The sequence below is a fragment of the Phascolarctos cinereus genome, unplaced genomic scaffold (assembly GCF_003287225.1).
Source record: "Phascolarctos cinereus isolate Bilbo 61053 unplaced genomic scaffold, phaCin_HiC Scaffold_5;HRSCAF=322, whole genome shotgun sequence".
Taxonomy (NCBI): domain Eukaryota; kingdom Metazoa; phylum Chordata; class Mammalia; order Diprotodontia; family Phascolarctidae; genus Phascolarctos; species Phascolarctos cinereus.
This window is the reverse complement of record NW_027555958.1, coordinates 51,864,100-51,892,088: the sequence shown is the minus strand read 5'-3', so window position 1 is coordinate 51,892,088 and position 27,989 is coordinate 51,864,100. Positions and strand designations below refer to the sequence as shown.

Here is a 27,989-nt window from a genome sequence, read left to right as displayed (position 1 = left end):
CAGTACAGGATTAGACTACTGCCTTCTTATTCCTGAAAGCTATACCTCTCAGTGTGGAATGGTAGAAAATTAGCTTTCCCCTGCCCTCCCTCCACATCACATTATTTACTCATATTGAATATTAATATTTCTAGTTATATTTTCAGATGGCTTGATTGCTAACCATTCTTCCGTGATCTTGTCCTTGAGAAGCTGACTTTTAAAACTCAAGTGTAAGACTACCACCATTAAATTTCATCTCAGTCTATTCAGCCCAATAATGATTACTTCACATTGTTGTTGGGAAGACCCAGCAAGGTGCTCTTTCTCAATCTCTCTCTCTCTGTCTGTCTCCCTCCCTCTCTCTCTCTCTCTCTCTCTCTCTCTCTCTCTCTCTCTCTCTCTCTCCCCACACACACACACACACACACACACACACACACACACACACACACACACTTATATATCCCTTTTTAAAGTATTATTGTCTAATGACAATATTAATACTGGTACTAAAATGGCAGCTGGACAGGCTGATCTGTGATATCTGTCTCCTCCAGAGTGTGTTTCTCCCACAAAGAAATAAGTCCAGCCCCAAAAGATTCACCATACACCCCAACAGCTTTGAGATTAATGCCTTTCAGAGGGGAAGAAAATATAAACCTCAGGTCAGATTAATTCTGGAGTAGACCTCTCTGTGGCATAGATGCTGACCCAGACCTAGATTCTAGGTAGATAGGAATGTGTGCTAGACAACCATTCAAACTGATCCAATCTTTATGCCTAGATTGAGGATAGCTGAGGATGACTCACATGCTCAGTAACTCAACAGTTCTGGACTCTGTCTTAGCTTTTATATTATCTCTATTAGTCTGATAAAGTCTCTCTTGAAAATACTGATGAAGAAACTTTTAAAGAATCATAATAGACAAATTAAGGCAAAGAAATAGGTCTAAGGGGTGGTATAGATAGCCAGTGCATAAAACTTACATCTACCTAGTGCTTGAAGGTCAACAACATGCGTTTCTTGCAAGAAATCTATGAAGTGAGTTAGATAAGTATTGCCATCCCAATTTTTCATATGTGGAGAAGCCTCACAGAGATTAATGACTTTTTCAAGGTCACTAGATTGAGTGAAGGAGCCAGAATTCAAAGTGAGGTCTTCTGAACTCCCAAGTCCACTGCTCTATTTACTATACCATGTTGTCAGGATGATCTGGGGATTAGGGTGGGAGAAGGTGCAGGCTAAGAATTTCAGGATCTCTGGTCATGTAAGGTCTAAAAAGGAGCAGAAGAGTTTGTGTGGCCCATTAGAGAGTGAGTCCATTGGAGCTATCTTCCAGAACTGGTCCCCTTTCTGCCTGGAGTAACTTCTTTATACCTCCCCTGCTGCGTGATTGATAATAGGGCTCCTTCTGATAACCATTTGGTCATTCTGCTTCTTATTGGAAGAATGGATTGCATATTATGTTGGCAAAGCTCAGCAATATTAATACCTTATATTCATATAGTGTTTTATATTTTCCAGTTTGCATGATATCACGTGATCCTCCTGACATCTTTTCCAGAGCCCTCCACAATGCCCCCACCTCCCCATCAAAGTGTTATGTGGTGTGTTTGTCTCTACTGACATTTTTGTGTGCTCTTAAGGGGAGAATGCTGACTGGTTATGTCTGTGAAGTGGTGATGGGTGGGTCAGAAGAGTACCTGTTGGCTCAGGTGGCCCTGAACACAGAACAGAACAGATGGACAAGAGAGGCCCAGCTGAGAAGAGGGAGCCCCTGGCAGGGAGTCTCTCCAGCCTGGCTAGCTTATTAATGACTTTGGCTGGGCCTACGCAGCTTAGAAGGCAAAACAGAGCTCTGGCAATTTCTCTCTTAATTTGGCCACATAGAGATTGTGTGATTGAATGATTTAGCACCCTTTCTCCTGCCAAATCTAGCCTATAGGTTAGATAGGCTTTGGAGCATGTTCAGCACATTGGTCCATGTAGATGTTTTGGGGGCCTGTATTGTACTCCTGGATTGTTAGCTTGACACAGAACTTTTAGGGAGCCCAAGCTTGGAGCAGACACAGCAGCCTATCTCCTTAGCACCGGTATCCTCTAAGTGTTTCTGCCTGGGATAATGATGACAATGATGATAATAATAAAATAATAATGATAATGATGATGCTAAAAACAATGATGATGATAATAAAAACAATGATGATAACAATGATGATAACCATAATGGTGATGGTGATAATAATGACGATTATGATAACAATGATAATGATGATAATAACAATGATGATGATAATTCTGATAATAATAACGATCATGGTGGTTTTAATGACGATAAGGATGATAATAACAACAATGATAATGATAATGTAATGATAATGATGATGATGATGGTAGCATTTATCTATTATTGTAATTACTAGATAAATTTTACAAAGTGTTTTATGTATGTTATCTCCTTTGATTCTCAAAATAGTTCTGGGAGGTAGGTGCTACTATTATCCCCCTTTACCAAGTGGGGAAAATGAGGCAGACAGAGGTTAAGTGACTTGTGCAGGGTCACACAGCTAGTAAATATCTGAGTCAGGGTTTGAAATTCAGGTTTCTTCGATTCTGAATCTAGCACTCTATGCATTATACCAACTAGCTGGACACTCTATCTCCAAATAAAGATGGAAAGTGACCAAAAGGACAATACATAGTGGAAAAGTTTCTGTGGATTGGTTGTCTAGTGCCTAGGAGGAAGTGAGTGGGTGGTTGGTAAATGGTGGGAAGCAACAACACAGAGAACAGTCTGACCATGATTGCAGCTATGCGGGAAGAGAAAGTAGACTGTTACTCAGAGACTCCAGTCAATGTCCTACATAGGGAAAGGAAAATGGAGAAAACAAGCATTTATTAAGCACCTACTATGTGTTAGGCGTTATGCTAAGTGTTTGGCAAGTAATATTTCATTTGGATCTTGCAAAACCCTAGGAAGTAGGTGCTATTATCATATCAATTTTACAGTTGAAGAAACTGAGGCAGACAGGTTAAGTGAATTTCCTAGGGTCACACTTCTAAGAAGTGTCTAAAGCTGGATTTGAAATCAAGTCTTCTTAACGCAAGGCCCAGCATGCTGTCTGCTGAGCCACCTAACTACCATGGAGTTTGGGGAAAAGGTAGGGACTTAGCTAAGGGACACCGTAGTGGCAGGACCCTGAGAATAGCAGCCCGAAGTGGTCACAGTACTATAACACAGGCCAACAGAAGACTGCAGAGTGAAGCATGGCAATGGTAGTCTTTGTTTGGAAGAAGGACACCCCTGCAAGATATTTGTCCTCTGGGACAAAACCCCAGTCATCCCATATTAATTACAGCTCTGCATGATGTCTGTAAGTCTGAAGCCTATGAGAGGTGACATTAAAAGGGCATTTCCAAAGACAAACATGACCAGAAAAAAATTGGGTTGTTTATGTAAGGGGAACCATGTCATAGGTGTAACAGATGGGCAGTAAATACAAAATATTAAAAGGTCCAGAGGAAAGCCCCAATGTATTTGGATAAATCTTCTATAGGGGAATAATTCAACAACATGGACAAGAAAGCACAGCGGAGTTGTGATTAGCAAGCCAAAGAAAGTATTGAAAAAGTGATTAGTTACTAATGTCAACCTAATATTCCAAAAACTCTCACCCTACCCAAATGAACTTTGTAGCCTGGCAATATCAGGATTACTGTTTTTTCTTTTCTTTTTATAAAATTAGAAGTGGAATAGACCTTGCAAATCTTCCAGTCCAACCCCTTTATTTCTTCCTTCCTTCCTTCCTTCCTTCCTTCCTTCCTTCCTTCCTTCCTTCCTTCCTTCCTTCCTTCCTTCCTTCCTTCCTTCCTTCCTTCCTTCCTTCCTTCCTTCCCTCCTTCCTCCCTTCATTCCCTTCTCTATTTAGTTATTTGTCCATTTGTTTATCTGTTTCTCTATTTGTTTATTTATTTGGTGATTCATTTATTTACTGTTGTTTTTTTCAAGAAATATGATAATAAATGTTTTCCCCAAAATTTTCATTTCATTTCATTTTCATTACATTGCATCTTCTAAGTCCAAGATTTCCTAAAAATCTGGACCTTTGAATTCATGCATTCAAGGAGGTTCCAGAATGAAAACTCCTTCCACTGATGTAGATAGGTAAATCTTTTGTAGTCCTAGAAAGTTGCTTGAAGCACTGGGAAGTTAAGTGAGGTGACCACGTCCTCAACGGTTCATGGAGGTGACTCCAGGTTCTTGTGAGCTTTATCAGAGGAACACAAGCTCGGAAAGGTTTTAATTAACAGAGACAGCTACTGGGGCACCGTAGTGCACAGAACACTGGGCTTAGAGTCAGGAAGACCTGAGTTTAAATCTCACTTTAGACACTTAGTAGCTGTGTGACTCTGGTCAAATCACTTAACCTCTCCCTTTGCCTCAGTTTCTTTAACTATAAAATGGAGATAATACTAACACCTGAGGCTGTTGTGCAGATCAAATGAGATATTGTTAGTGAAGTGCTTTGCAGACCTTAAAGAGATATATAGAGGCTAGCTACTATTATTAAGTGAGAAAGACTTCTAGTGCACCTTGGGGACAGACTGCACCTGTCATCTGGAGAACAGTCTAAATGTGGAGATGTGTGTCATCAAAAGGTTACCCATCAGGTAATGAATTTTTCCAGTCACTGCAGCTCCTGATAACTATCTCCCTATGTGTCATCTGCACCAAGAGGGAGAAAATCACAGAACTCTGATAAGGGAGAGTTTCTTTTTATGCTTCCCCCATTTTAAGAACCTGATGTCCTGTACACTTTTCTATTTGCTAAATTAATCTCAGTTGTAACAATAATTCTCTGGCTTCTCTCCCTTCTCATTTAAGCACCAGCTTAAATGAGATCATTTCAAGGTCCATGACAAACTCTCTCTCTCTCTCTCTCTCTCTCTCTCTCCTCTCTCTCTCTCTCTCTCTCTCTCTCTCTCTCTCTCCACACACACACACACACAGAGTTCAGTGACATCCCAGCTGGACGGAGAGATACAAATGAAGTGTGAGTAACTCCTTCTGAAAGTTCATTGGCAGGGCTCGAGGATGAAGTCACTTGGCCAATCCAAAATAAGCCTGACCTCATCTGGTTTTAAAGAGGGGAGCAGGTGCGAGTTTGGTGAATACCATTTTTGGAGAATGGACAATTTGGAAATACCTGGGATCCCATTTGTGATGCTCTTCTGTGCTGTCTTTACTCAGGCTGGGAATTCCATTGGATCTCATAGCTTCCCTTTGTCTTTTCTTAAGGTTTAGGAATGCAACTATGCTCTTTTTGTTAGAACAAAGAACTGGAAACCAAGAGGGTACCCATCATTTGGGGAATGGCTGAACAAATCATGTTATGTGAGTGCAATGAAATACTACTGGATCATAAGAAATGATTAAAAGGATGGTTTCAGAGAAACCAGGGAAGGTTTGTGTGAACTGATGTAGAGTGAAGTGAGAAGACCAGGTGAAGGATTTATACAATAGCAACTGCATTGTAAAGAACATTTTGAAAGAGAAACAATGATGCAACATCCTATCTACCTCCTGACAGAGAGATGATGGACTCAAGATGCAAAATAAGATATACATTTTCATTATGGCTAATGTTGGAATTTGTTTCACTTGAATGGGCATATTTACTACAAGTAATTATGGGGTTGGGATGGGAGCGGGGCTAAAGATAGGGTAGCCAAAAAAAAAAAAGAAGAAAAAGAGGATACCTGAGGCATTTTTTTTGTAGTTTCATGCACAATCATCTTTTTTTAAATTATATTATGTTATGGAAATGTTTGTTTTATTCTATAAATTAAAAATAAAATAAATAGTGCTTAACTATGTTCATCTCTTACTACCACAGAAGTCACTCTTCTGAGTCCCAGTGAATTTTTTCACCTCCTAGAAAAATAACTTTTCTGAAATTTAACTGTATATGCAAGCTCTGAAGCATTTTTAAATGCATTAAAGAGAACAAAAGGAAGGCTAGAAAGGAATCAGACAAGCAGCATTGAAAATTACATGTTGATTTTATTATATATTTTAAAAGAAAACTAAATCACACATAGTAGAAATTCAGTTTCATGTTCAATCCTTTTTTCTCTGTTCTGCTATGAATATGGAAGTGTTTGTTTAATTTTGTGTTTTAGTTTAAAATTTTAAAAAAGAAATATAAATATTAAATGTTAAAATAAATATTAAAAAAATGAAATCTAGTTGATGCTGCTAGTAGCTGTGTAACTAATCCATAGTTACACGTAGTTAATTCTTACTACCCCAGGTGACTGACCAGACTACAACTTAAAGATGAGTTGTTGATTTCATTTGGAAAGGAAGTTTCCATACCAGGAGTACCCTGTTCTGAGGAAATGACAGGTTCGGTGTCCTTACCCCACCTAATAAGAATAATAACTCATATAGCACCTGAAAGTCTACAAAACACTTAACTTCGAACAATCTTCACTCAATCAATTAGAAATTAACTTCATGGGGTTGAATAGTACAAAAAAATGCCTATTTTATAGATGAGGAAAAGCAGGTTCAGGCATGCCTCATTCAAAATCATACAACTAACTGGAAGGCCTAGAAATCCATTCCATTTTGTCACAGTCTGTTGTTGTCCAGTTGTTTTTTCGGTCATGTCTGACTCTTTATGACCCCATTTAAGGTTTTCGTGGCAAAGATACTGGAATGATTTGCCATTTCCATCTCCAGCTCATTTTACAAATGAGGAAACTGAAGCAAACAATGTTAAGTGACTTACCCAGGGTCACACAGCCAGTAAGTGTCTGAAGCCAGATTCGAATTCAGGAAGATGAGTCTTTCTTACTCCAGGCACAGTGCTCTATCCATTACACTAAGTAGCCAAGTGGTTTTGCTTGAACAGCACACCACATATTCCTATTCTAGAGCTTAATTCTGGGTCCATAGGTGACGATCTTGAGCCCTCTTGTGAAATACAAAACTAAGGAAATTTAAACACTTATAGAACTACCACAACACCATAAATCTCAAAGTCTTTGCTTGAATGAACAATGAGCTCTGGCAACATTATACAAAACTGGACCCAGTCTGTGTCCTCTAAGGGTCCTAGCATTACTGGGTCAACTGAAATGTGTAAGCCTGTCTGGTAAGGTGATAAGGGTAGGGATTATGTCTTCTCCTGAGATACTAAGCATGTTGTTATTGACTGGTTGAATGTGTAAGTAATTTGGAGTCTCCTAGGACATCTAGCTTACTCACAGAATGAATCTCAACCCTTGGTATAGTCCTAAAATCAACTCAGCTTTCTGGGAAGCATCCAAATGGTCCATTATGACTTAATTTATTCAACACATTCATACCTGAGGATAAAACAAGAGACAACATGATCCTGGTCACTTGGAAAACTCTGCTTACCTAAGAGACTAAGAGAATTATCTAAAGATGAAGGGACAGTCAGCTGGGAATTGCTACGTGATGATGGCTGTATTTGTGAAGGGCATGAGAGAAAATAATTCAATGATGATGGATCATTTTGCAGAATGAACAGTTCCGAGGGCTGATGATAAGTCTGAAGAAGACTGAGCTAATGTCCTAGCCTTCAGGGAGCACCATACATAGCCAAAATTGCATTTGGACAGATAAAATGCTAAAAATAATACTTGAATTTTGCCATGTAGGCAGCATGCTTTTTATTGACTAAATAACGAAATCAAAAACTGATTCAACAAGGCTGCCAACATGGCAATGGACACCAGTCCAAACTGAAGTTTTATAAAAGAGAAGGCTCTGAGGGTTGGCTGCCTTAGACTTTATAATCTCACCATCCCTTCTCAGCCTTAAATGATGGGTCAAAATTAGTGGCAAAAGGGTCCTAGAATCAAGCCCATAACTAGGGCAGAATGACTGGGGCTTTGCCTCAAGGCAAGAAAGAATTTAGAGGACAATGAAGCACTTATGCTCCCTCCAGCAACAAATAAACAATTTAGCTTAACATTTAGTTAGTATCATATATTTTAAGTTGGAATGGACTTTAGAGGACATCTAGTAGTCCACTATTATCCTATTCCTTCACATTTTATAACTGAGGAAAACAAGGCTCATTTGCTTCTTACAGGCAACAAGTATCAGAGGTGGAATTTGGATTTTGGTTTTCTGGCTCTAAGGTCGTTTTGTGCCACATGCCCAGGTGTGGTTGGCTAGAGTCTCCAAGAAAAAGGAGGGTATATCTTAGAGTGGGAAGGAGAAAGACAGACATTTTTGTCTAACCTCAACAGTAACTGGGCTCTGCCAGGTAAAAGAACCATTAGGTGAGAGCCTGGAAGAGAGTCATAGTGGGGCCCCAGACTACACAGTGCTTAAGTCACTAGATTTCCTTCTGTACCAGAACCTCGCAGAAGCTATGGAGTGGGAAGCTGATGAAGGAAGCAGGCTTTTCAGTGATTACATCAACCAGGGTTCCTCAGAGAACCAGAATACCATTTTTGTTCCCAGTAGGCCATGGATCCTGGACAATGCCCCAGAGGAAAGAGGGCTACTGGTTCATTAGAGTGTCCTTGGGCATGTGGAACATATCTTGTAGGCATGCCTATAGAAAGAGTGATGATTTTGGAGTCAGATGACCCAGATTCACTTATTCATTCCCTTTATGCCTATTAAAGCCTGCATGGTAACTTTGGGTCTCTGTTTTCTCATCAGTAAAATGAAAGGGATTGGACTGAATGTCCTCTTAGTTCTTTCTGAGCTCTGCATCTACACTCCCATGAATTAACAAGAAGCCATTGAAGGTTTGTGATCAGGGCAGTGGCATGGCCAGACCTGTACGTTAGGAAGATTATTGAAGTAGCCATGTGAAGTATGGATTCAAGAGGAGAGAATACAGATACAAGTAGGCCAGGGAGGAGGCTGTTACAAGAGAGTAGACAAAAGGTGATTAAATCTTGAACTTGAGTGGTCGCCATTGAGTGGAGAGACAAGACAGATCAGAAGGATATTGTGAAGGTGAAATTGGTGGGATCTGGCAATTGCTTGGAGGTCAGAGTTAAAGGAGAGAAAATAATAAAAGACAATCCCAATGTTGCAAGTCTGTGTATCTGAGAAAATGGTGAGAGGAGAGGCAAGCTTTAGAGAAAAAATGCGGAGCTCTGCTTTGGACACCTTGAATTTATTATTTTTTTATGTTTGTTTTCTGTCTTCCATCTCCAGAGGCCATCTAATCTTGCTCATGTGTATAAAAGGCCGATTTCTACAACACGTCTGCAAAATGGTTGTCCAACCTGAAATTGAAGACTTCAAGATGGGGGAAGCCACTACCTCCTGGCAGCTCATTCCGCTTTTGCACACCTCTATTTGTGTGCAAGTTTCTTTTATTTCCCAAAATGCACTTGTTGGGACTTTCCCAACTTACTTGGGTCATTTCATTTTCACACCTTATATCCATCACTGGTTCTTTTGCCTCAATCTCATAGACTCAATGACTCTGAGGGCCCTCCAAGATCATCTAGTCCAGCCTGTACTTGTAACATCTTCAATATTCAAGGCAGGTAGTCATTATTAAGACCTGTTGAAAGGCCTCCCATGAAGGGGAACTTATTACCTCCTGCGACTCTTGTTAGGTGCTCAGTACTCCCATGCTCTGTCCCAGTACCTCCCCTTTTCAGAACTATTCTTAAGAAAAGATCTGAAACTCAGTGGTACTGGGGTGTAAATGGCTAGAAACAACTTAAAGTATTTCTTTTCTGTGAGAAATCTGTATTTAACACTGGTCAAAACCTCAAGTTAAAAGAATGAAACTTTAAAGGTGAAATTTAGGACATGAGGAATGAAGGTGGTTGTGGAGTTTTTGAGGTGCTTTTAAAATGACACCATGAAGGCCGTGACCTATTTTGTCTATGGTTAAGGTAGTGTGACTCCCATATATTTGTTTATTTGTTTTAATAAATTTAATTTTTTTTTCAGTTATCAAGCATTTATTTTTTCTCCCTCCCAACTCTCCTACTCACTAAGAAGGAAAGAAGGAAAGAAAGAAAGAAGGAAGGAAGGAAGGAAAAAAGAAAGGAAGAATAGATGGAGGAAGGGAGTAAGGGAAGGAAGAAAGGGAGAGAGGGAGAAAATACAGAATCCTTGTATCACATAAGCAAAGTTAAGCAAAATAAATTCCCATGCTGGCCATGTCCAAAAATGTATTTCTTATTCTGCATATTAGTTCCTCATCTCTCTGTCAGGAGAGAGGCAGCATTTTTCATGAGTCTTTGGAACTATGGCTAATCATTTAACTGAACAGGATTCCTAAATCTTTTAGAATTTCCTTTTTAAAGAATATTGGGCACCTAAGTGGCACAGTGAGTAGAATGCTGGACCTAAAGTTAGGAAGACTCCTCTTCCACAGTTTACATCCAGCCTCAGGCACTTATTAGCTATGTGACCCTGGACAAGTCATCAATCCTGTTTGCCTCAGTCTCCCCATCTGTAGAATGAGCTGGAAAAGGAAATGGCAAATCACTCCAGTAAATTTGCCAAAAAACCTCCAATGGGGTCATGAAGAGTTAGACAAGACTGTAACAATTGAACAGCAACCACAACAAAGACTACTGATCTGATCTCTTCTGAGTGGCTACCCTACAACTCAGAAGTCGTCTGTAGGAATAAGCCATCCAGGGATGTATATTGTAGGCAAGGTGGGTTATAGCACCACAGCTTTAGAGCTGAGGAGACCTCTTGTTATTGTTGCTGTCCCTGAGTCTTTTTCAGTCATGTCTGACTCTTTGTGACCTCATTCAGGGTTTTCTTGGCAAAGGTACTGGAGTGGTTTGCCATTTTCTTCTCTAGCTTATTTTGCAAGATGAGGAACTGAGGCAAACAGGGTTAAGTGACTTACTTGCCCAGGGTCACACAGCTAGTAAGTGTCAGAGGCTGGGTTTAAACTTAGGTCTTCTTGACTCCAGGCTATCCTCTATGTCACCTAGATGCCCTGAAGGAAACCTTAGAAGGCACTTATTTTAACCCCCTCAGTTTATAGAAGAAGAAACTGAGGCTGAGAGAGAGTAAATCACTTATCCAATATCATACAGATAGCAAGGAGTGGGGTTGAAATAGAACATGAATCCTCAGAGCTTTGGAAGGCAGATGAACCAAAGAGAGTAGCTGCTATTTTCAATCTGATTCTGAGCCAGAAAGAGGAACTGATGAGGGGTGGGTAGTGATGGAAACCTTGGGAGGAAGTAACCACTCCATCCTAAGATTTATAGTAGAGATTGAAAGCCATATCTTCTAGATTTGAAGAGAGATGATCTCAAAAGTTTTAGGCCTTAAATTATGTAGGGGAAGTTATCCTAAGAGGTAATGAAAAGTTGTCAAGAATGAATATCTGAAAACACAAAGCAAATATTCAATGAGGAAGAGAGAGAGAGAAGAGACAAGAGAGACAGAGCAAGACAGACATACAGAGAGACACAGACAGAGATCGAGAGAGAGAGATTGGTGTGGGCAAATGGGAAACTCATCAATCAATTTAGAATTTAAATGAAATGGACAAGGTTGGAACCAATGGAAGATGAATACAAAAGCATGGTATGCCCCTTTAAGAATGCTGGCAGGAGTAATAAATTTCAAAATTAGGTGCAGTTTGTGAAGAATTAGAAGAGATTTTAAAAGTTATGTTAGGGAGAAGAGAAGCATGAAAGAAAAGATTGGATTGGTGTTCAGATGGAGGGGATGATAATAATGGAGAAAACATCAGGTCATGCATGTAGAGCTAGAAGACAGAGGTCATTCTTTGTTTGGTTTTGTTTTTCTTTTGGCTAGGCAATGGGGTTAAGTGACTTGCCCAGGGTCACGCAACTAGTATGTGTTATGTGTCTGAGGCCGGATTTGAGCTCAGGTCCTCCTGAATCCAGGGCTGGTGCTCTATCCACTGAGCCATCTAGCTGCCCCGAAAGAGGTCATTCTTATTTAACAGATAGGAAGCTAAGGCCCAGAGTGGCTAAGGGACTTGCTCAAAGTCATATAGCAAGATAGTCAGCATAAGAGGGAGTCAAACCCAGGACGTCTGACTCCAGATCAAGTGTTCTTTATACTTGCCTCCCATTCAGGAATAGAACATAGTCAGGCAGGGGATAGCACACATTGCTTGGGTGCTCCCAGAAGCAGAAGATCATTTAGGGTTCCTGGCAAGGACATTTGGGAATTACAGACTGAAGGTAGAGCCCTTTTCAAATTTTTGCTTGGGGTTGAAGGTTGTTAGCTCAGATTCTTGGACCTTGGCCTTGGCCATAGGGGATCATTCCTCTTAAAATCTGCCCTGATTGTGGGCCAGACAATGACAAGAAAGCTTAGAATTTCCTTACCTTTAAGGTAGGTCCCTCAATCACTTTGTCTTCATGTATCCTAAGCAATGACAGAACTTATCTCTCCTTTCTGCAGATCCAAGAATTCAATTCAATTCAATAAACAAGTATTATTAAGCACACTATATGCCAGGCCTAGTGCCAGGGAGTGCCTACAAAAACAGAAATGAAATGATCACTGCTCTCAACTACCTTACATTTTACTGGGGGAGGGATCAGTATGCAAAAAGACAAGTATATACAAAATATATGCTAAGTTAAAAAAAATCAGTTGAGGCGAGGGAGAGTACTCATAATTATGACGGATCAGGGAAGCCTTGCATTGGAGATTGCACTGGAGCCTCGAATGCCCTATCTAGGGAACATGAAGTAGTTCAGTTTGGTCAGGACACAGAGTAATGGGAAATGAGTCTAGAAAGATGGATTGGAGCAAGACTTTTAAATAAATACTAACCAGAAGAGTTTGTATTTTTATCCTAGAGACAATAGGAAGCTTCTTAATCAGTACATGGCAAGGTCAGCCCTGTGTTTTAGGAATATCCATTTAGAAGCTATGTGGAAGATGGATTGGAGAGTGGAAGAATGAGGCAGGGAGACAATGGTAGCTAGGTGATGAAGTGGATAGGACACTTGGTCTGAAGTCAGGAAGATCTGAGTTCAAATTTGGCCTCAGATACTTACTGGCTGTGTGACCCTGAGCAAATCACTTACATTTTGTTTGCCTTAGTTTCCTCATCTTCCCACATTAGTCTAGGAGAAAAGTGATAAGCTCCTGAACTACAGGAGTAAACCATGTGAGTAGAGAATGGGACAGATTCAAGAGTTATGGACTTGGCACATTTATTAGGTATAGGGGAAGGTGAAGGAGAATGAAGGGTCAAGAATGATGCCCAAGTTGTAAACTTGGGTGATTGGATGAATGGTGTGCCCTTGTTAACAATAGGAGAGTTAAGAAGAAGGATATGTTTTCTTCCTGGACCTTCCTGGAGAGGATTTATAGGAGCACACAGACAAGAGTCATTCAGGACCACTGGAGGGAGTGTCTGTTTCAAGAAGGTTACATACAAAATATGGAAAAAATGCGGTAATCAGGCTTATTCAGATAGGCTGTGGCTTATTAAATTTCTGTATCCCAGTGCCTCGCACATAGTAGGCTCTTTATAAATGTATGGAGTTGAATTAGAGATCCTTTAGTCCAATCCCTTTATTTAATATATGAGGAAATTGAGACCCAGAGTGCTCAAAATCTTTGACCAAGATTTTCTCAGTTAATAAGTGGCAGAACAATTCCCAACATTGGAACTAAGTTCTCTTGAGTACTATCTTCACTGCACTGTGATGCTGATCTAGCTATTGACCACCATGTAATCAAGAAGATCTGAGTTCAGATCCTGCCTCAGATACTTATTAGCTGTGTGATTCTTTTAATCAATCAGCCAGTCATGGGCCCAGACTTCTCTATGAAACAGATTCCCAAGTCACTTGACCTTCTTGGGTTTCGGTGTACTCCTTTTTAAAGTGAGGTGTTTGGACACAGGGACCTCTAAGGTTCCTCCCAGCTCTAAATCTTGATCCTGTCAGTGAAGTGGTAATTGATGCTCACGTGCAGAAGCAGAGTGGCATATGGCACTGTGACTACTGGCACTGATAACAATAGAGTCCACCCCCCAGGCTTATTGTGAGGATCGAATGAGATCATGTCTGTAAAGCGCTTTGCAAACCTTAAAACACTGTATAAATACTAGCTATTATCATTATTTATCTATGTATTTATTTATTATTATCTCAAGACCTCAGGAATAGTGAATAAGAAATGGAATAAAAGATATTATTACAGAAATATATGACCAAAAAAGGAGGGTCAGTCACATAACAAGGGAGAGGAAGGGGAGTAAGCATTTATGACGCACCTGCTGTGTTCCAGGAATTGTGCTCAGTACTTTACAAATATAATCTCATTTGATCTTCACAGCAAGCCTGTAAGGCTGAGGAAATTGAGTCAAAGGTTAAGTGGATTTGGAGCTGGTAGGGACCTTAGAGATGATGTAGCCCAACTCCCTCATTTTATCACTGAGGAAAACACCACCTGGAAGTTATTTGCCTGAGGTCGCACAGATAGCAAGCACCAGAGTCAGAATTCAAATTCAGGTATTCCAACTCCAAATTTGGGCTCATTTCCCACACCAGCTGCTCATTCTTCAATCAAGCAGTTAGAGGCAGCTAGGTGTCCCAGAGGTTAGAGCGCTGGAATTAGAGTCTGGAGGACATGAGTTCAATTCCAGCTTCAGATACTTAGGAGCTGTGTGACCCTGGGCAAGTCACTTAACCTCATTTGCCTCAGTTTCCTCAACTGTAAAGTGGATAGACTACTAATAATCTAACATCCAGGGTTTTTTGTGAGGATCAAATGATATGTATTTGTAAAGCACTCAGCACGGTACTGGACACATTGTAAGCATTTAAAATAATATATCTTTCCAGGAGGACCTGAGTTCAAATCTGGCCTCAGACAAAGCACTTGACACTTACTAGCTGTGTGACTCCAGGCAAGTCACTTAACTCCAGTTGCCTAAAAATTAAAAAAAAAACTATATCTTTCTTTTCTGCAATGGGAAGCATATTGGAGCTGGTGTCAGATGACCATTCTGGCCTCTTACTTATTGTGCAAATCTGGACAAGACATATGAGCCTCAGTTTCTACTTCTGCAAAATAAGGATTTTTTAATATTAATTAATATTAAATAATTATAAAATTTATATTAAGTAATAAATATTTTATATTAATATATTTGCATTACCTGCTTTGCAAGCTTGTTGTAAGTCAAGTATTCCATAAAGCTTAGAGTGCTAGGTAAAATGAGATTATTATTTTAGGCATAATACTGAAGCCCTGCAAGGTCTTTGCTTCCTGAATCCTCAGAGACCATCTATAGTCAGCTTAGTTTTGTTCTTTTATGCTCTTATTATATTTTAATTCTTTGAAAGCTGATGAACTGTGTGTTCTATAAATGGCAATTTTATCATTAACCAAAGATCTGGCTATTCTTGGATTAACTAGAACACTCTGAGGAAGCCAGATAGCAGAGAGCCTACCCTAATCCCCAATTGGTATTTTCCTTGTGGATAAGTCTGTGCTAGGTGGTCACATTAAGAAGGAGAGTGCGGCGTTGGCTGAAAAGGAATCTAAGGGCCTCCTAGAATGCCTGGCACCCATGAGTATTGGCAGTGACTGAGAGATCTTAAGATGTCTAGATGGTCTCGAAATGATAAGTCCTCCACGCGTTCACAGTAGATTAGAAACTTGACACCATGACAGTTATAAACAGCCCGTGTGAACCAGATGAAATGAGAGCTGTCTTCTCCCAGTGTCTTTTCCCAACCTTCATGAGAAAAAATCTTTGACTTAATCTCCATGTTGTCCCCTGTAGATTTGAGCCAAATTATGAGACTGAAAATGACTGAACAATAATAGTAAAATAAGATAGAACAACTCTTTTTATATTGTTCTGCCACCTTACCAATGTATAGAGCAAAGGTCAACTCCTAGTTCTGGGGGACCAAGGAAGCCCAGTGAAAAAGATCCACAGGTCATCCCCAAATCTCACTACTAATCATTATATCGAATAAATGTTTTGCTCAACCTTTTGCCAGAGCCCATGGGCTGACTACTGAATGTCAACTCCATTCCTTCCTTTTCCCCTACATAGCCTCCAGCGAAAGTCCTCCCCTGAGATGAAGAGACCAAGGACGGCCAGATAAGAGATTTGGGGAAGACAGCTCCTGGATAACCAAAGATAGCTCTCTCATGAGTACTGTACACCCTCCACATGTTGGGCCATGTTCCTGAATGCTACCTCTTGGTCAGATGGCTCATTCTGTGACCCGACTGGTACTGTAGAGACAGATTGGGACTGAAACAGATGTGAGATCAAGGCACCACTAGATATTAATGTATTCTACTCACATGCTCCCACCTCAGCCTCCCCTGAGTAAATACACACACACACACACACACACACACACACACACACACACACATATACACACCCCTAAACTCACACACATACAGACACACATACATGTGTCCATATGCTCATTCAGGCAACTTTTGCAGGCATGTTCTCTGCTTACCTCTAGGACAATTTCTTTCATTTGGAACTGCTTTTGGGAAACTTTATCCGAAGACACTGGCTCATGGTAGAAGAGGCAGAGCAGGTCATATTTCTTCAGAATCTGCTTGTAGTTCTTTTCATTGAGGCTTACTACCCGGTCCTTCCCATCATAGCTGGGGAAGTTCAGTCCTTCTTCTGCCCTGCAAGAAGGCAGCAGGTAAAAACCCACTAGTAAAAGAGAAGCTACCTTCATTGAGGATGGCCCTCTCTGCCTGTCCTTCCCTAGAAACAATCCAGTGCAATAAAGAACACAAAAGCTGCTTGGGTCGTGTTGGAGCCAAGGGCCAGGACCGGTTTACATCGAATTTGCCTTTCTTTTGCCCTTCTGCTGTTTGATCCTAACTCTTCCAGCCCTGTTAACTTTGCAGTTACGGGACTCAGGACAAAGAGCCCCAGCCTCTCGCACACACATGTGTGTGTACAAAGAGAGACAGGCAGGGGAGGCTGTCAAGCCAAACCCCAGATACCTTACATAGCTTGGCCCAACTCCTGTGTCGTGAGGAACTCCATTTTTAGGATGCAGTTGTTTCAGGCTAAAAATAAACCCTGCAATGAATAAAAAGGACAGATATGACACTATTGAGGGATTCGCTGATGGAGGTGGGCGGTGGAGGCAGGGAAGAGAGGGCACAAATGAGTGAGATGGCTATAAAGGACACAGAAAAAAAGTGAGGAGAAAAGAGATAAGGCGCAAGGGTTCCAATTAGCTAATGGAAGTTGTGAAAAAGGATCATAATATACACCACAGGCATGGAATCTTTGGGTTGGACAGGGTCTTGAAAGGTAATTCAGTCATTTCTTAGAATTATAGAATTTAGAGTTGGAAGGGACCTTAGATCTCATCTAATTCTACCCTTTCATTTCACAAATGAAGAAACCGAGGCCCCCAGAGGTTCAGTGATTTGCCTGAGACCACACCAGTATTAGGTACGGGGTAGGGAAAGGAATCCACTTTCACAAACTCCACAGTCAGCAGTCTTGCACAATAGTCTCCTAATTTTCACCTTCAAGCAGCTCATGCACAGGCCATCATTCCAGCTACCATTGGTGTATTTTGTGCAATGATGGGATAAAAGTGGAAAGAATTCTTTTTTAATGTTTTACAAAGGTTTTATGATTTTTTTAAAAACATTGACATCAGATCCCATTGCCTCAGTGGAATGTTCCTTTTTTTTTTTTTAAACAAAGGAGTACGGTTGGGAAAATCCAGCTGCCAAATGGAATATGTTAGACGACATATGCCTTATTATGTAATCATGGTGCCCCCACTCCACTACTGAAAGAAGGAATGCATGTTTGAACATCAGTCATCAGGAGTCACAATGAGTCATTATGTTGATCTGAATATTTATGTCCCTTTAGAATTGTTTTCCTTCACATTATTATAGTCATTGTATATACTTTCTCTTGGAGTTTTACGGGTTTTGCTTTGTAGCAATTCGAACAAGTTGTTCTTCATCCCTCAGTCTTTATTTCATATGAGATAATAATATTCCATTATATTCATATACCATGCCACAATTTGTTCAGCCATTCTCAAACCTATGGCTACCTACTTTATTTCCAGTTTTTTGTTTGTTTGCTTATTTATTTTGCTACTCCCCCAAAAGTATTACTGTCTTGCTATATATATATAGGACTCTTCCCTCCATCTTTGACCTACTTAGGGTATATGACCAATAACACAGTTCTGAATTATATTCCAGGTTGGACCAGTTCATAATTATTGTTAGTATTCTGGGAAATGTAAGCTTGCAAAGTATTCTGAGTTCTTCATCTGTAGATTTATGGCTTCCCACTGTATCCCTTATATATTATATTATATATTATAATATACATTATATATTATAGTATCACATATTATATTATATTTCCCTTATCTTTAAATACTTTGGCCACATAATGAGAAGACTGGACTCATTGGAAAAGACCCTGATGTTTGGAAAGATTGAAGGCAAAAAGAAAAGGGGACAGCAGAGGATGAGCTGGATAGGTAATGTCATGGAAACAATGAACATGAACTTGGGCAGACTTCAAGAGATAGTGGAGGAGAGAAGAACCTGGAGTGCTATGGTCAATGGTGTCATGAAGAGTCCGACATGACTGAGCAACTGAACAACAACCATATCCCCACTGCCATCCAGCCTGGGCTTTGCAAGGCCCCCAAATGTAGACACTATTCCACTTCATGAGGAGGGGGGAGGATATTCCTCTTCTAAGATGTGTAGTGATGAAAATAGGGGACATTATTATTGGCTCATATGCCTGGGGGCTCTGTCTGCAATCTTCTTCTGCTATCCTGGGGACATTTAAACTATCCAGTGCTACATGTGATACCACACTGACTTAATAAATAAAACAACAGCAGCAACACCACAAAATGAGATTCCACAGAATCTGTCAGAAACCCAGGGTAGTGTCTAACTCCGCTTATTGACAGAAAATCCACATTTCTATCCCACTTCTGCCCCTGACCTTGAGCAAAGCACGTAAGGTCGGTCTCTCTGCCTTAATTTCCTTATGTGTAAAATGGGGGAGAATGACTAGACTACCTCTAAAGTCTATGATCTTATGACCCTAATTCTGTCATTTTAGCCCATTTCCTGTTTTCCTCTTGTTCTCAGAGGTAATGAACTCTTGTCATCTGGAGAGTAACATTTCGTATATATGTGTGTGTGTCTCTGTGTGTGTATATACACATATACATGAAAAGTTATTTTTTACTGATATATAAATATGCGCATGTATATATATGTATACACACACACACACGTACAAGCATACACACATATTTATACTGGTCCTGTGATTACATTGACTTAAGGAACTCAAGATGAGTAAATTCCCTCTGCCAATGCAGGTTTGGAGTTATATCACAACTAAGGGTTGGAGAGATTTCCTTGGAGCATTGAGAGTCACCCAAGATCACATAGCCAGTGCATGTCTGAGTTAGGACTTAAATCCAGGTCTTCTTGGTTCGTTCCCTCATTAAGTCTCTTTCTGGGTTCACAAAGCAGTCTAAGGTATGAAGAAGCTCTAAGAAAATACTTAAATTTCAGAAATTCTCTCTGATTGGTTCACCAGCCCCACTCCAGCCTGTTTTGGGGAAAATCTACTCCTCCTTTCAGTTAGCTCCTCATATTTCAGTCTCTAACTGTATGCCTAATAGGCTTGGATTAAAATCATGGTAAACCGCTGTATTTTCATAGCAACTGCAAATAGCATAGAAACACAGGAAGAATTAAGGTACATATGTTGGACTATGGCATGCAGCTTTAGGGGATGTTGAATTTCTTTCCTTCCTCCTCTTCTTCCTCATCCCTTTTCCCCCCATCTTGCTCAGAGGGAAAACCAGGAAGAAAGTGGTCCAGTGGGTTAGTGTTGAACAAGGAGATAAAGGAGACTGTGGACCAGATGCCAGTAGTCTCACCAACCCTGGTCTTCTGGTCTATCATTTTCTATTTTCCACTTCAGTCCACTTTGGATGCCAACTTCATCTCATCTTGAGATAAGCACTTTGCTTCTGTTCTGGTCTGATCTGGCCTGCATTCTCTCCTGTTTTCAAATGCAAGTGAGCTAGACTCTGACCCCTTTATCTGCCAGTTCAGCAGGAGGACTCAAATTTTTGGCTTCTCTCCATTTTGACCATATGACTTCTCCCCAGAAGGAAGGTTTTTCCAAGACCACCCAAAACTAGAAGGATCCAAGCCTTTCTTGTATGATGTGTGGTCTTCCCTATCTTGCTAACAGTGTCTCTAGGGAAACACACACACACACACACACACACACACACACACACACACACTGCTTCTTCATTGATTGATGTTAGTTGCTCACATACATGAAGAAACTATTGGTCACGTCCTTTTAAATAGATTCATTCTCTAAGTTTTCCAGTTGTTGCTGTTCAGTCATTTTTCAGGCACGTCCGACTCTCCGTGACCCCATTTGAGGTTTTCTTGGCAAAGATACTGGACTGCTTTGCCATTTCCTTCTCCAGCTCATTTTTACAGATGGGGAAACTAAGGCAAACAGGGTTAAGTGACTTGCCCAGTGTCACACAGCTAAGTGTCTGAGGCCAGATTTGAACTCACAGAAATGAATCTTCCTGCCTTGAGACCTGTACCACCTAGCTGCATAGATAGAGTTGGAACTAAGGCTGTTGCTTAGCATCAGGAAGATGCTTGCTTTCCTAAGAACGTTCAGAAGAGATTAAACAATGAGGCAGTTTGGGCGTCACCACTTTGAGGCCAGGTTTCCAAAACTGTCCTGAATTACCTCATCAGGTGACCTTGCTTTGGAACATGCTCCACTTAACAGACTTTCTAAGACATGAACACTATTCTAATACAGCAGGAGAACTGGAAATAGAGTGGGAATGAAGAATTCTTTCTTTCACCGGAGGCAAGAAAACAGGGCAGGGGTCAGGCAGAAAATAGCCTGACCATACATAGATGGAGTTATCCTGGCACATGGGGAGACCTATTTCTCCCTAAAAGTCTGGACCACACTCCTATGGGGATTCAGGAAGAGGGGCACCCTGGCTATGGAATGATGGGGGTGACTACCTAAGTCCCATGTAGCTGTGCAGTCCAGGACCGAGGGGTTCACAAAGAATTGTAGTCTCTAACCCCACCCTTCCCCCAATCCCATATACTAACAGTGCTCTAGGACAAAGCCCCAGCTGCCCTGCTCTAGCTAGGGCTGTAACTAAACCTGAGTCAGAATTTCACTTTTTTTTTTTAACCAGCAAAAGGGCTATATGAACCCCAGGCAAATTAGGAAAAGCACCAGGAGAATATATATTTTTTAATTTTTTTCTCACAATTTAAACTGCAACTGACTGATAACAGTGAACCACAAAATGTCCTGATTTTGGAGAAGTCCTGAGTAGAAACTCTCTTTCTAGATTTCAGTTCCATTTGGGGTCTCAAAGATTAGAATTTTATCAGCTTACCTAATCATGCATGACTTTTAATGTTCCTATAATGAAAAAAAAATAGCAGCACAGACATTATTGTTTAATATTTTCTGTTTCTTACATCATCATGATATTCCATGTGTCCCCTCCCAAGAGTCATCTCATATGATAAATAGCATTTTTTATTATTATTTTTTAGGCAATTGGGGTTAAGTGACTTGCCCAGGGTCACACAGCTAGTACATGTCAAGTGTTTGGTCTGAGGCCAGATTTGAACTCGGGTCCTCCTGACTTCAGGGCTGGTGCTCTATCCACTGTGCCACCTAGTTGCCCTTAAAATAGTATTTTTTTTTAGAGGGAAAAAACAGCACAAGGGATTGATACTTTAAGAAAGTCTGAAAATATGACAATGGATAATCCCCTGTGGACTTCCCACTTCTGTGAAGGGATAGGTTAGGAGTGTCTTCTCGTATCTCTTAATTTGCATCCTCTTGAGCTTAATAATTTTGTTACATTTACTTTTAGTGTTTTTGGCGCGTTGTTATTTCCATTGTTGTAGTTATTGTGTTTATCGTTTTCTTGGCTTTGTTCATTTCACTTTGCATGAGTTCATAAAGATCTTTGCGTGCTTCTTTGTTTTCATCATATTTGTCATTGCTTACAGCATAGTAATATTCTATTACATTCATGCACCACAATTTGTTTATCCAGTCCCCAGTTGATGAGCATCTACTTTGTTTCCAATTCTTAGCTATTACAAAAGTGCTTCTATAAATATTTTGCTGTATATGGGGACTTTTTTTTTAATCCATGGCTTCTTTGAGGTAAGCCCAGTAATTCAGTCTCTGATTCAAAAGGTATGAATATTTTAGTCACTTTATTTTCATAATTCCAAATTGTTTTTCAAAATGGTTGTATCATTTCATAGCTCCACCAACAATGTATTGGTATGCCTATGTTCCCACATCCCTTCCAACATTGACTGTTGCCATTGTTGGCTATTTTTGTCAATTTTCAGGGTACAAGATGAAGCCTCAGGGTTGTTTTGATTTGTATTTCTGTTGTTACTAGTGATTTTGAGCATTTTTTCATGTGGTGGTGAATACTCAGTTCTTTAGAGAACTATTTATTTATATCATTCGACCATTTATCTATTGGGGAATGTATATATGTGTGTGTATATGTATACATGTATATAAACACACAAAACACATACATATACATATATGTATATGAGAAAAAGAAAGGAAAAAGAGACAGTTTATGTATCTCAGGTACCAAATCCTTATCAGAAATTTGATACAAAGATTTTTTCCCATTTAACCACTTCTCTTCTTATCCAAGATGCTTTAATGTTGTCTGTTCAACTTTTCAGTTTCAACTAATTAAAGTAATCTAGTTTATCTTTTGTATTACCTCTACCTCTTTTTTAGTTAAGAATATATATCCTACTCATAGCTATGAGAAGTACATGATCTGTTTCTCTTCTAATTAGCTTCTAGTATGATCTTTTATGTTAAATTCACGTATCCATTTCAAATGTATTATGGAGCATGGTATGAGGGGTTGGGCTAAGCTTAATTTCTGCTAGACCACTTTCCAGTTTTCCCAGCAGTTTTTATCAGAGGGAGTTTTTCCTCTAGGTCACTTAAGTTTTCCACTTTATCAAACACTAGGTTATTGAATTCTATTGTTTCTGAATTTCCCTTGTCTAATCTGCTCCAATGATCCATCTCTGTTCTTTAACCAATACCAGATGGTTTTGATGACTGCTGCTTTAGATTATAATTTAATGTCTGGAAGTGCTGTTCTTCCTTCAACTTTACTTCCTTTCATCATTTCCCTTGATATTCTAGATCTTTTGTTTTTTCCAAATGAATCTTGCTATTATTTTATTAAGCTCTGTAAAATATCCTTCTTGGTTACTTTACTGTTATAGCATTAGAAGCATAATTTAATTCTGGTAGTATTGTCATTTTTATCATATTGGCATGGCATAGCCATGAGCACTGAATATTCCTCCAGCTGATTAGGCTGTTCTTTAATTCCTTGAGAAGCACTTTGTAATTGAATCTACATGTCTTTTGTGTGCTTTGGGAGGCTGATCTCCAGATATTTTATGCATTTTTTAGCTATTTAGAATGAGATTTCACTTTCTATTTATTGCTTCTTATATTTTGTTAATATTATATAGAAATGCTGTTGATTTTTGAGGATTTATTTTGTAGCCTGCAACTTTGCTGAAGCTATTAATTTTCTCAAATAGTATCTTTGCTAATTCCCTGGGATTTTCCAAGTAAACCATCATATCATCAGCAAACAGGGATAGTTTTATCTCCATCTTATTGATCTTTATTACTTTAATTCATTTCTCTTCTCTTATTGCTATTGACAGCATTTCCAGAACTATATTAAGTAATAGTGGGGAGGGGGAGGGTGGACAATTGTTGGTTCTTCATTTTAGATTGTGGGGAACCCTTAGAGTTCCCATCTTTCCACTCCACCATCCATTAAACCCATCAAAATTACTCTGCTCACTCATCTTCATTTGAACTCGCTACCATTCAGTTATCATTTTTTTTTGGAAGAAATCAGGGTTAAGTGACTTGCCCAGCCATTAAGTTTTAATAAAAATTGGCTCTCCATGCCAACTTGAAGATTTACAAATGCTTTACATTTGATATAGCATTCATTCTTCTCAACACTTCTGAGATATACATACTTCCAATATACCCATTATACAGATGGGGACACAGATGGCCTCAGTAATTAAATAACTTGCTCTCTCAGTAAATTCTAAAGGGGAGGATTCAAACCCAGGTCTCTCCTCACTCCACATCCAGTGCTTTCTCTGCAATGCCACATTGGCTCTTTTACATATCAGTTTCCTCATTTGTAAAATGGGAATACTAATAGCATTTACCCCCCAAGGTTGTTTTGAGGATCAAATGAAATATTTGTAAAGCACTTAGCTCAGCACAAATAGTAAGCATTACATTCACACAATGTAAATATATGTGGATGTTAGCTATTATCATTATCATCGTTATCATTATTCTCCTTCTCTTTTTCAACATATATTGCCATCTATCCATCCATTCGGGGTCTACTTCCGCTTTCATTGATGACTCAAGCTTGTGTTTTTCTTTTCTACGTTGACTGGACTGTTACAGGGTCATCATTTGGAAAGATGTTGGGGATTGGGTGTAGGACCACACAATCCTAGGTACCTCTTTGATGTTTGCTGTCACTTTATAACTTTAATAGGTCAGATTTATGCTTCACTGAATTCAACCCAAGCCTTCTTTCAGTTAAAGACAAAGTTTATTAGAGCATCTGTCATATTGGGCAGACTCTTAAGGAATCTAAACATTTGTGTTACTAATGCAAACAGGCCAGATCTTAAGAATCTGAGCCCTTGGCTGGATTAGAAGAATCTGAGCAGTGGCTAGATTTTAAGAATCTGAGCCCCCTAATATTTTATTAATCAACTCACCTTAATCTTAGCTTGCAGTCAAAGGTACTTAAGGGAAGGATCTGTCCCTTAGTCTAAGTACTGATATCATCATTATGATCCTAGCTGTTTGCCTTCCTGTTGCCCGTGTTTAACATAGACAGCAGCCTCCCAAAGGGGGCTTCGCCTGGAACCTATTGTTGGCCAATCAATGACAGCCAGAGTGATTTGGGTTTAAGGAGTGGTCCTTAAGAACGAAATCTAGCCTATAAGCCCAACGTCTCCCACTGCATCTAGGGCCATCATGAGTCATCCTGATCTATACCTTGCCACAGGACCCAGATAGCTCAGGCAGAGAGAGTGAAGCTGGTGACTTTGCACAGCCCTCCCTCACTTAAATTCAGTTCACTTGCAAGCCACGACATTACCCTCCTGATATTAGGGAAGGAAGGACAAACAACAACAAGAGCAGCCTCCCATTCAAGAAGAGGCAAAGGTGAGCTGAAGCCAGCCCTAGTGGCATCCTGGGGGCGGGCTGTACCCTAACTTCAAAGCTCACAGGCACTTTTGGCTCTCTGAGCATGACAAATAGCCACAAGCTTCTTTGATTTGACTCCTACTGTGTTTTATTTTGACTTGCACTTTACCATGGGAAAATTCATTGATTTCTCTGGATGAGAGCTTACTTATCTGTAAAATGGGGATAATAATACTTACATTGCCTCAGCCACAAGGTTGCTTATGAGGAAAACATTTTTTGAACTTTAGAAGGCTATATAAAGGTGACCTAGTAAATTTTGTCTTCACCCTTGGACCCCACTCCTTTCATTCCACTAATGGATTTGCTGCATATATAGGCATATGCCTTTGCCTCTGCCTGTTTGGGAGTTCCGTACTCAGAACCAAACATTGATTTCCTATTTCACATTATACAGGTCCTGTCCTTCATGTGTGGTTCATTATGAACCTTCTTTCACTATTTTTTCAGCTGATAGTGTTATCTGGCCGCAGAACCACAACAACACTAATGAGAGATCGATAGTTTCTATGGAAGACTCCCTGCCGTCTCCCTCATGTGGTCTTGTTTCTGGTTGAAGCATTAGGACTAGTGCCAGGTTAAACTGGACACTGTCAATGACCAGATTCCCAACTCCTCTCTGTGTGGGCAACAGGTAGGAAGTCCATCTAGTGGAGGAGAGTATAGTACAGGGACTGTGGAGTCAGAGGAGCTGAATTCAAATCCTTGTTCTGATATTTGCTACCTGTGTGACCTTGGGCAAATTATTATTTTTTTTAGAACTATTTACATTTTCATTAGAAAAATAATAACATCTATTTGAGAAAATAAGAACAATAATATAGTCTTTGTGTATGCCTTAATGTCATTAACTGCTTTCTGGAGACTTTTTTTGTTGTTCGGTCGTTTCAGTTGTGTCTAACTCTTCATGGCCCCATTTGGGGTTTTTTGGCAAAGATACTAGAGTGGTTTGCCATTTCCATTTTACAGATGAGGAAACTGAGGCAAACAGGGTTATGTGATTTGCCCAGGATCACACAACCATGTCACCTTTTTGTTGTTTAATTCAATGGAGTGACCTCAGTGGCGGGAATTCCGAGTAACATGGAACGCTGGTTCGGGGAGATAGTGTCAGAAGCTCAGGTCTTTGGCACCAGTCAAGGCAAACCACACAAGCAGCCCTCTACTTGTGCTACACCTAGGCTGGGCCTTGCTGTCTCTATCCCAGTTCAGTTGAAACAGCTAGTTCAGTTGGACCAGCATTTCTAGCTCCCTAGGTAAACAAAACTGTGGTTTATTTTTTCTACTTAGTATTTTATTTTTTCCCTTGGGCAATTTTTTCTCATTTAACCAGCCTCATCTATAAAATAAGGTGTAGGGACAGATGGTCTCTGTGGTTCTATTCAGTTTGAGATCTTTGAAATGATTTCTGAGGGCCCTTTCAGCTCTAGTTCTCTGATAAGATTGTTCAAGTTAATCATAGGGAAGGACTTAGTTTGACTTTTTAGTTTCTGAGCTCTAAGATCTAAAGACTACTTTAACTCAACTCAAGGCAATGTAACACAATGCAGCTTAACTCAACGCAATTCAATTCCATTCAGCAAATATTTTCTAATCACCTACTACACAGGGGACACTTGGCTAGATGTCATGGATACAAAAGTGAAAAATGGCACCATCCCTTGTCTTATATATGATGAAAGAGAGAAAGAATGGCTGCAAAGGTATGGTTCCTTTAGGGCCACCGCCCCCTTACTCTCTGACTTTTCCCCAATCAGAACGAAGCAGCTGTCTAGCCTTCTCTGTCATATGACATCTGCTAGAATAGCTTCAAATTTTATCTGTCCATTACTTGCTTATTTCTCTAACAATTTCCAGGTGGGTAAGGTAGAAGGGAGATTGTAGCATCTCTAGTACCTAGGGCAGCTAGATGGTGTAGTCGACAGGGCATTGGGCCTGGAATCTGGAAGACCTAAATTCAAATGTGGTCTCAAACTAGCTGTGTGACCCTGGGCAAATCACTTAAACTCTTTGTCTCAGTTTCTTCATCTGTAAAATGGGAATGATAATAACACTTACCTCCCAGGGTTGTTGTGAGGATCAAAGGAGATAATAGCAAAGTACAATATAAATGTTAGCTTTTTAAGTCCTTGATGAAAAGGAAAGTGGGGAGAGGATAAAGGAGATTTTGATAAATCATTGGCCCAGATGGTGGGTGAGGAATGAGGAGCAATGTTACTGCACACCAGTTTTAGGGTAGGGCATGTTCACACTCTCTGTCCTTGACCTTCCCCTTGCTTAAAATGCCAATGAGCCCCAGGGAGTAGGGCTTGATGGCAGCTGTCACACTGTTGTCAACCAGTCTGAGTAAACTGATTGACTCACACTTTTGTGATGTGCTATGGAGTTTGAAGCCAATTGAGGGGGAGGGTGTTATTTCATTAACAATTTTTATTAAAATTTTTTTTCTTGAAATTAGTTCATGTCAAATAAAAATGGGGTGGGGGGGCAGTATAAAAATATCTAGGTTACTATCTAGATTCCAGGGACCTGACATTTTATTTAACAGCTACTATCCATCA

The 27,989-nt window shown here is 40.0% G+C and overlaps 1 protein-coding gene across 1 annotated transcript in view; it reads right to left on the bottom strand.

Moving 5' to 3' along the window:
- The window catches only part of CASQ2 (calsequestrin 2), a 97,784-nt gene extending 80,817 nt beyond the window's left edge, over positions 1-16,967 (bottom strand). The window contains exon 1 of the mRNA XM_021002531.2: positions 16,475-16,967. Within this exon, the coding sequence (XP_020858190.1) occupies positions 16,475-16,708 (234 nt within the window). The 5' untranslated portion in view covers positions 16,709-16,967. The remainder of the gene's footprint in view (positions 1-16,474) is intronic.
- Positions 16,968-27,989: the final 11,022 nt, after the last annotated feature.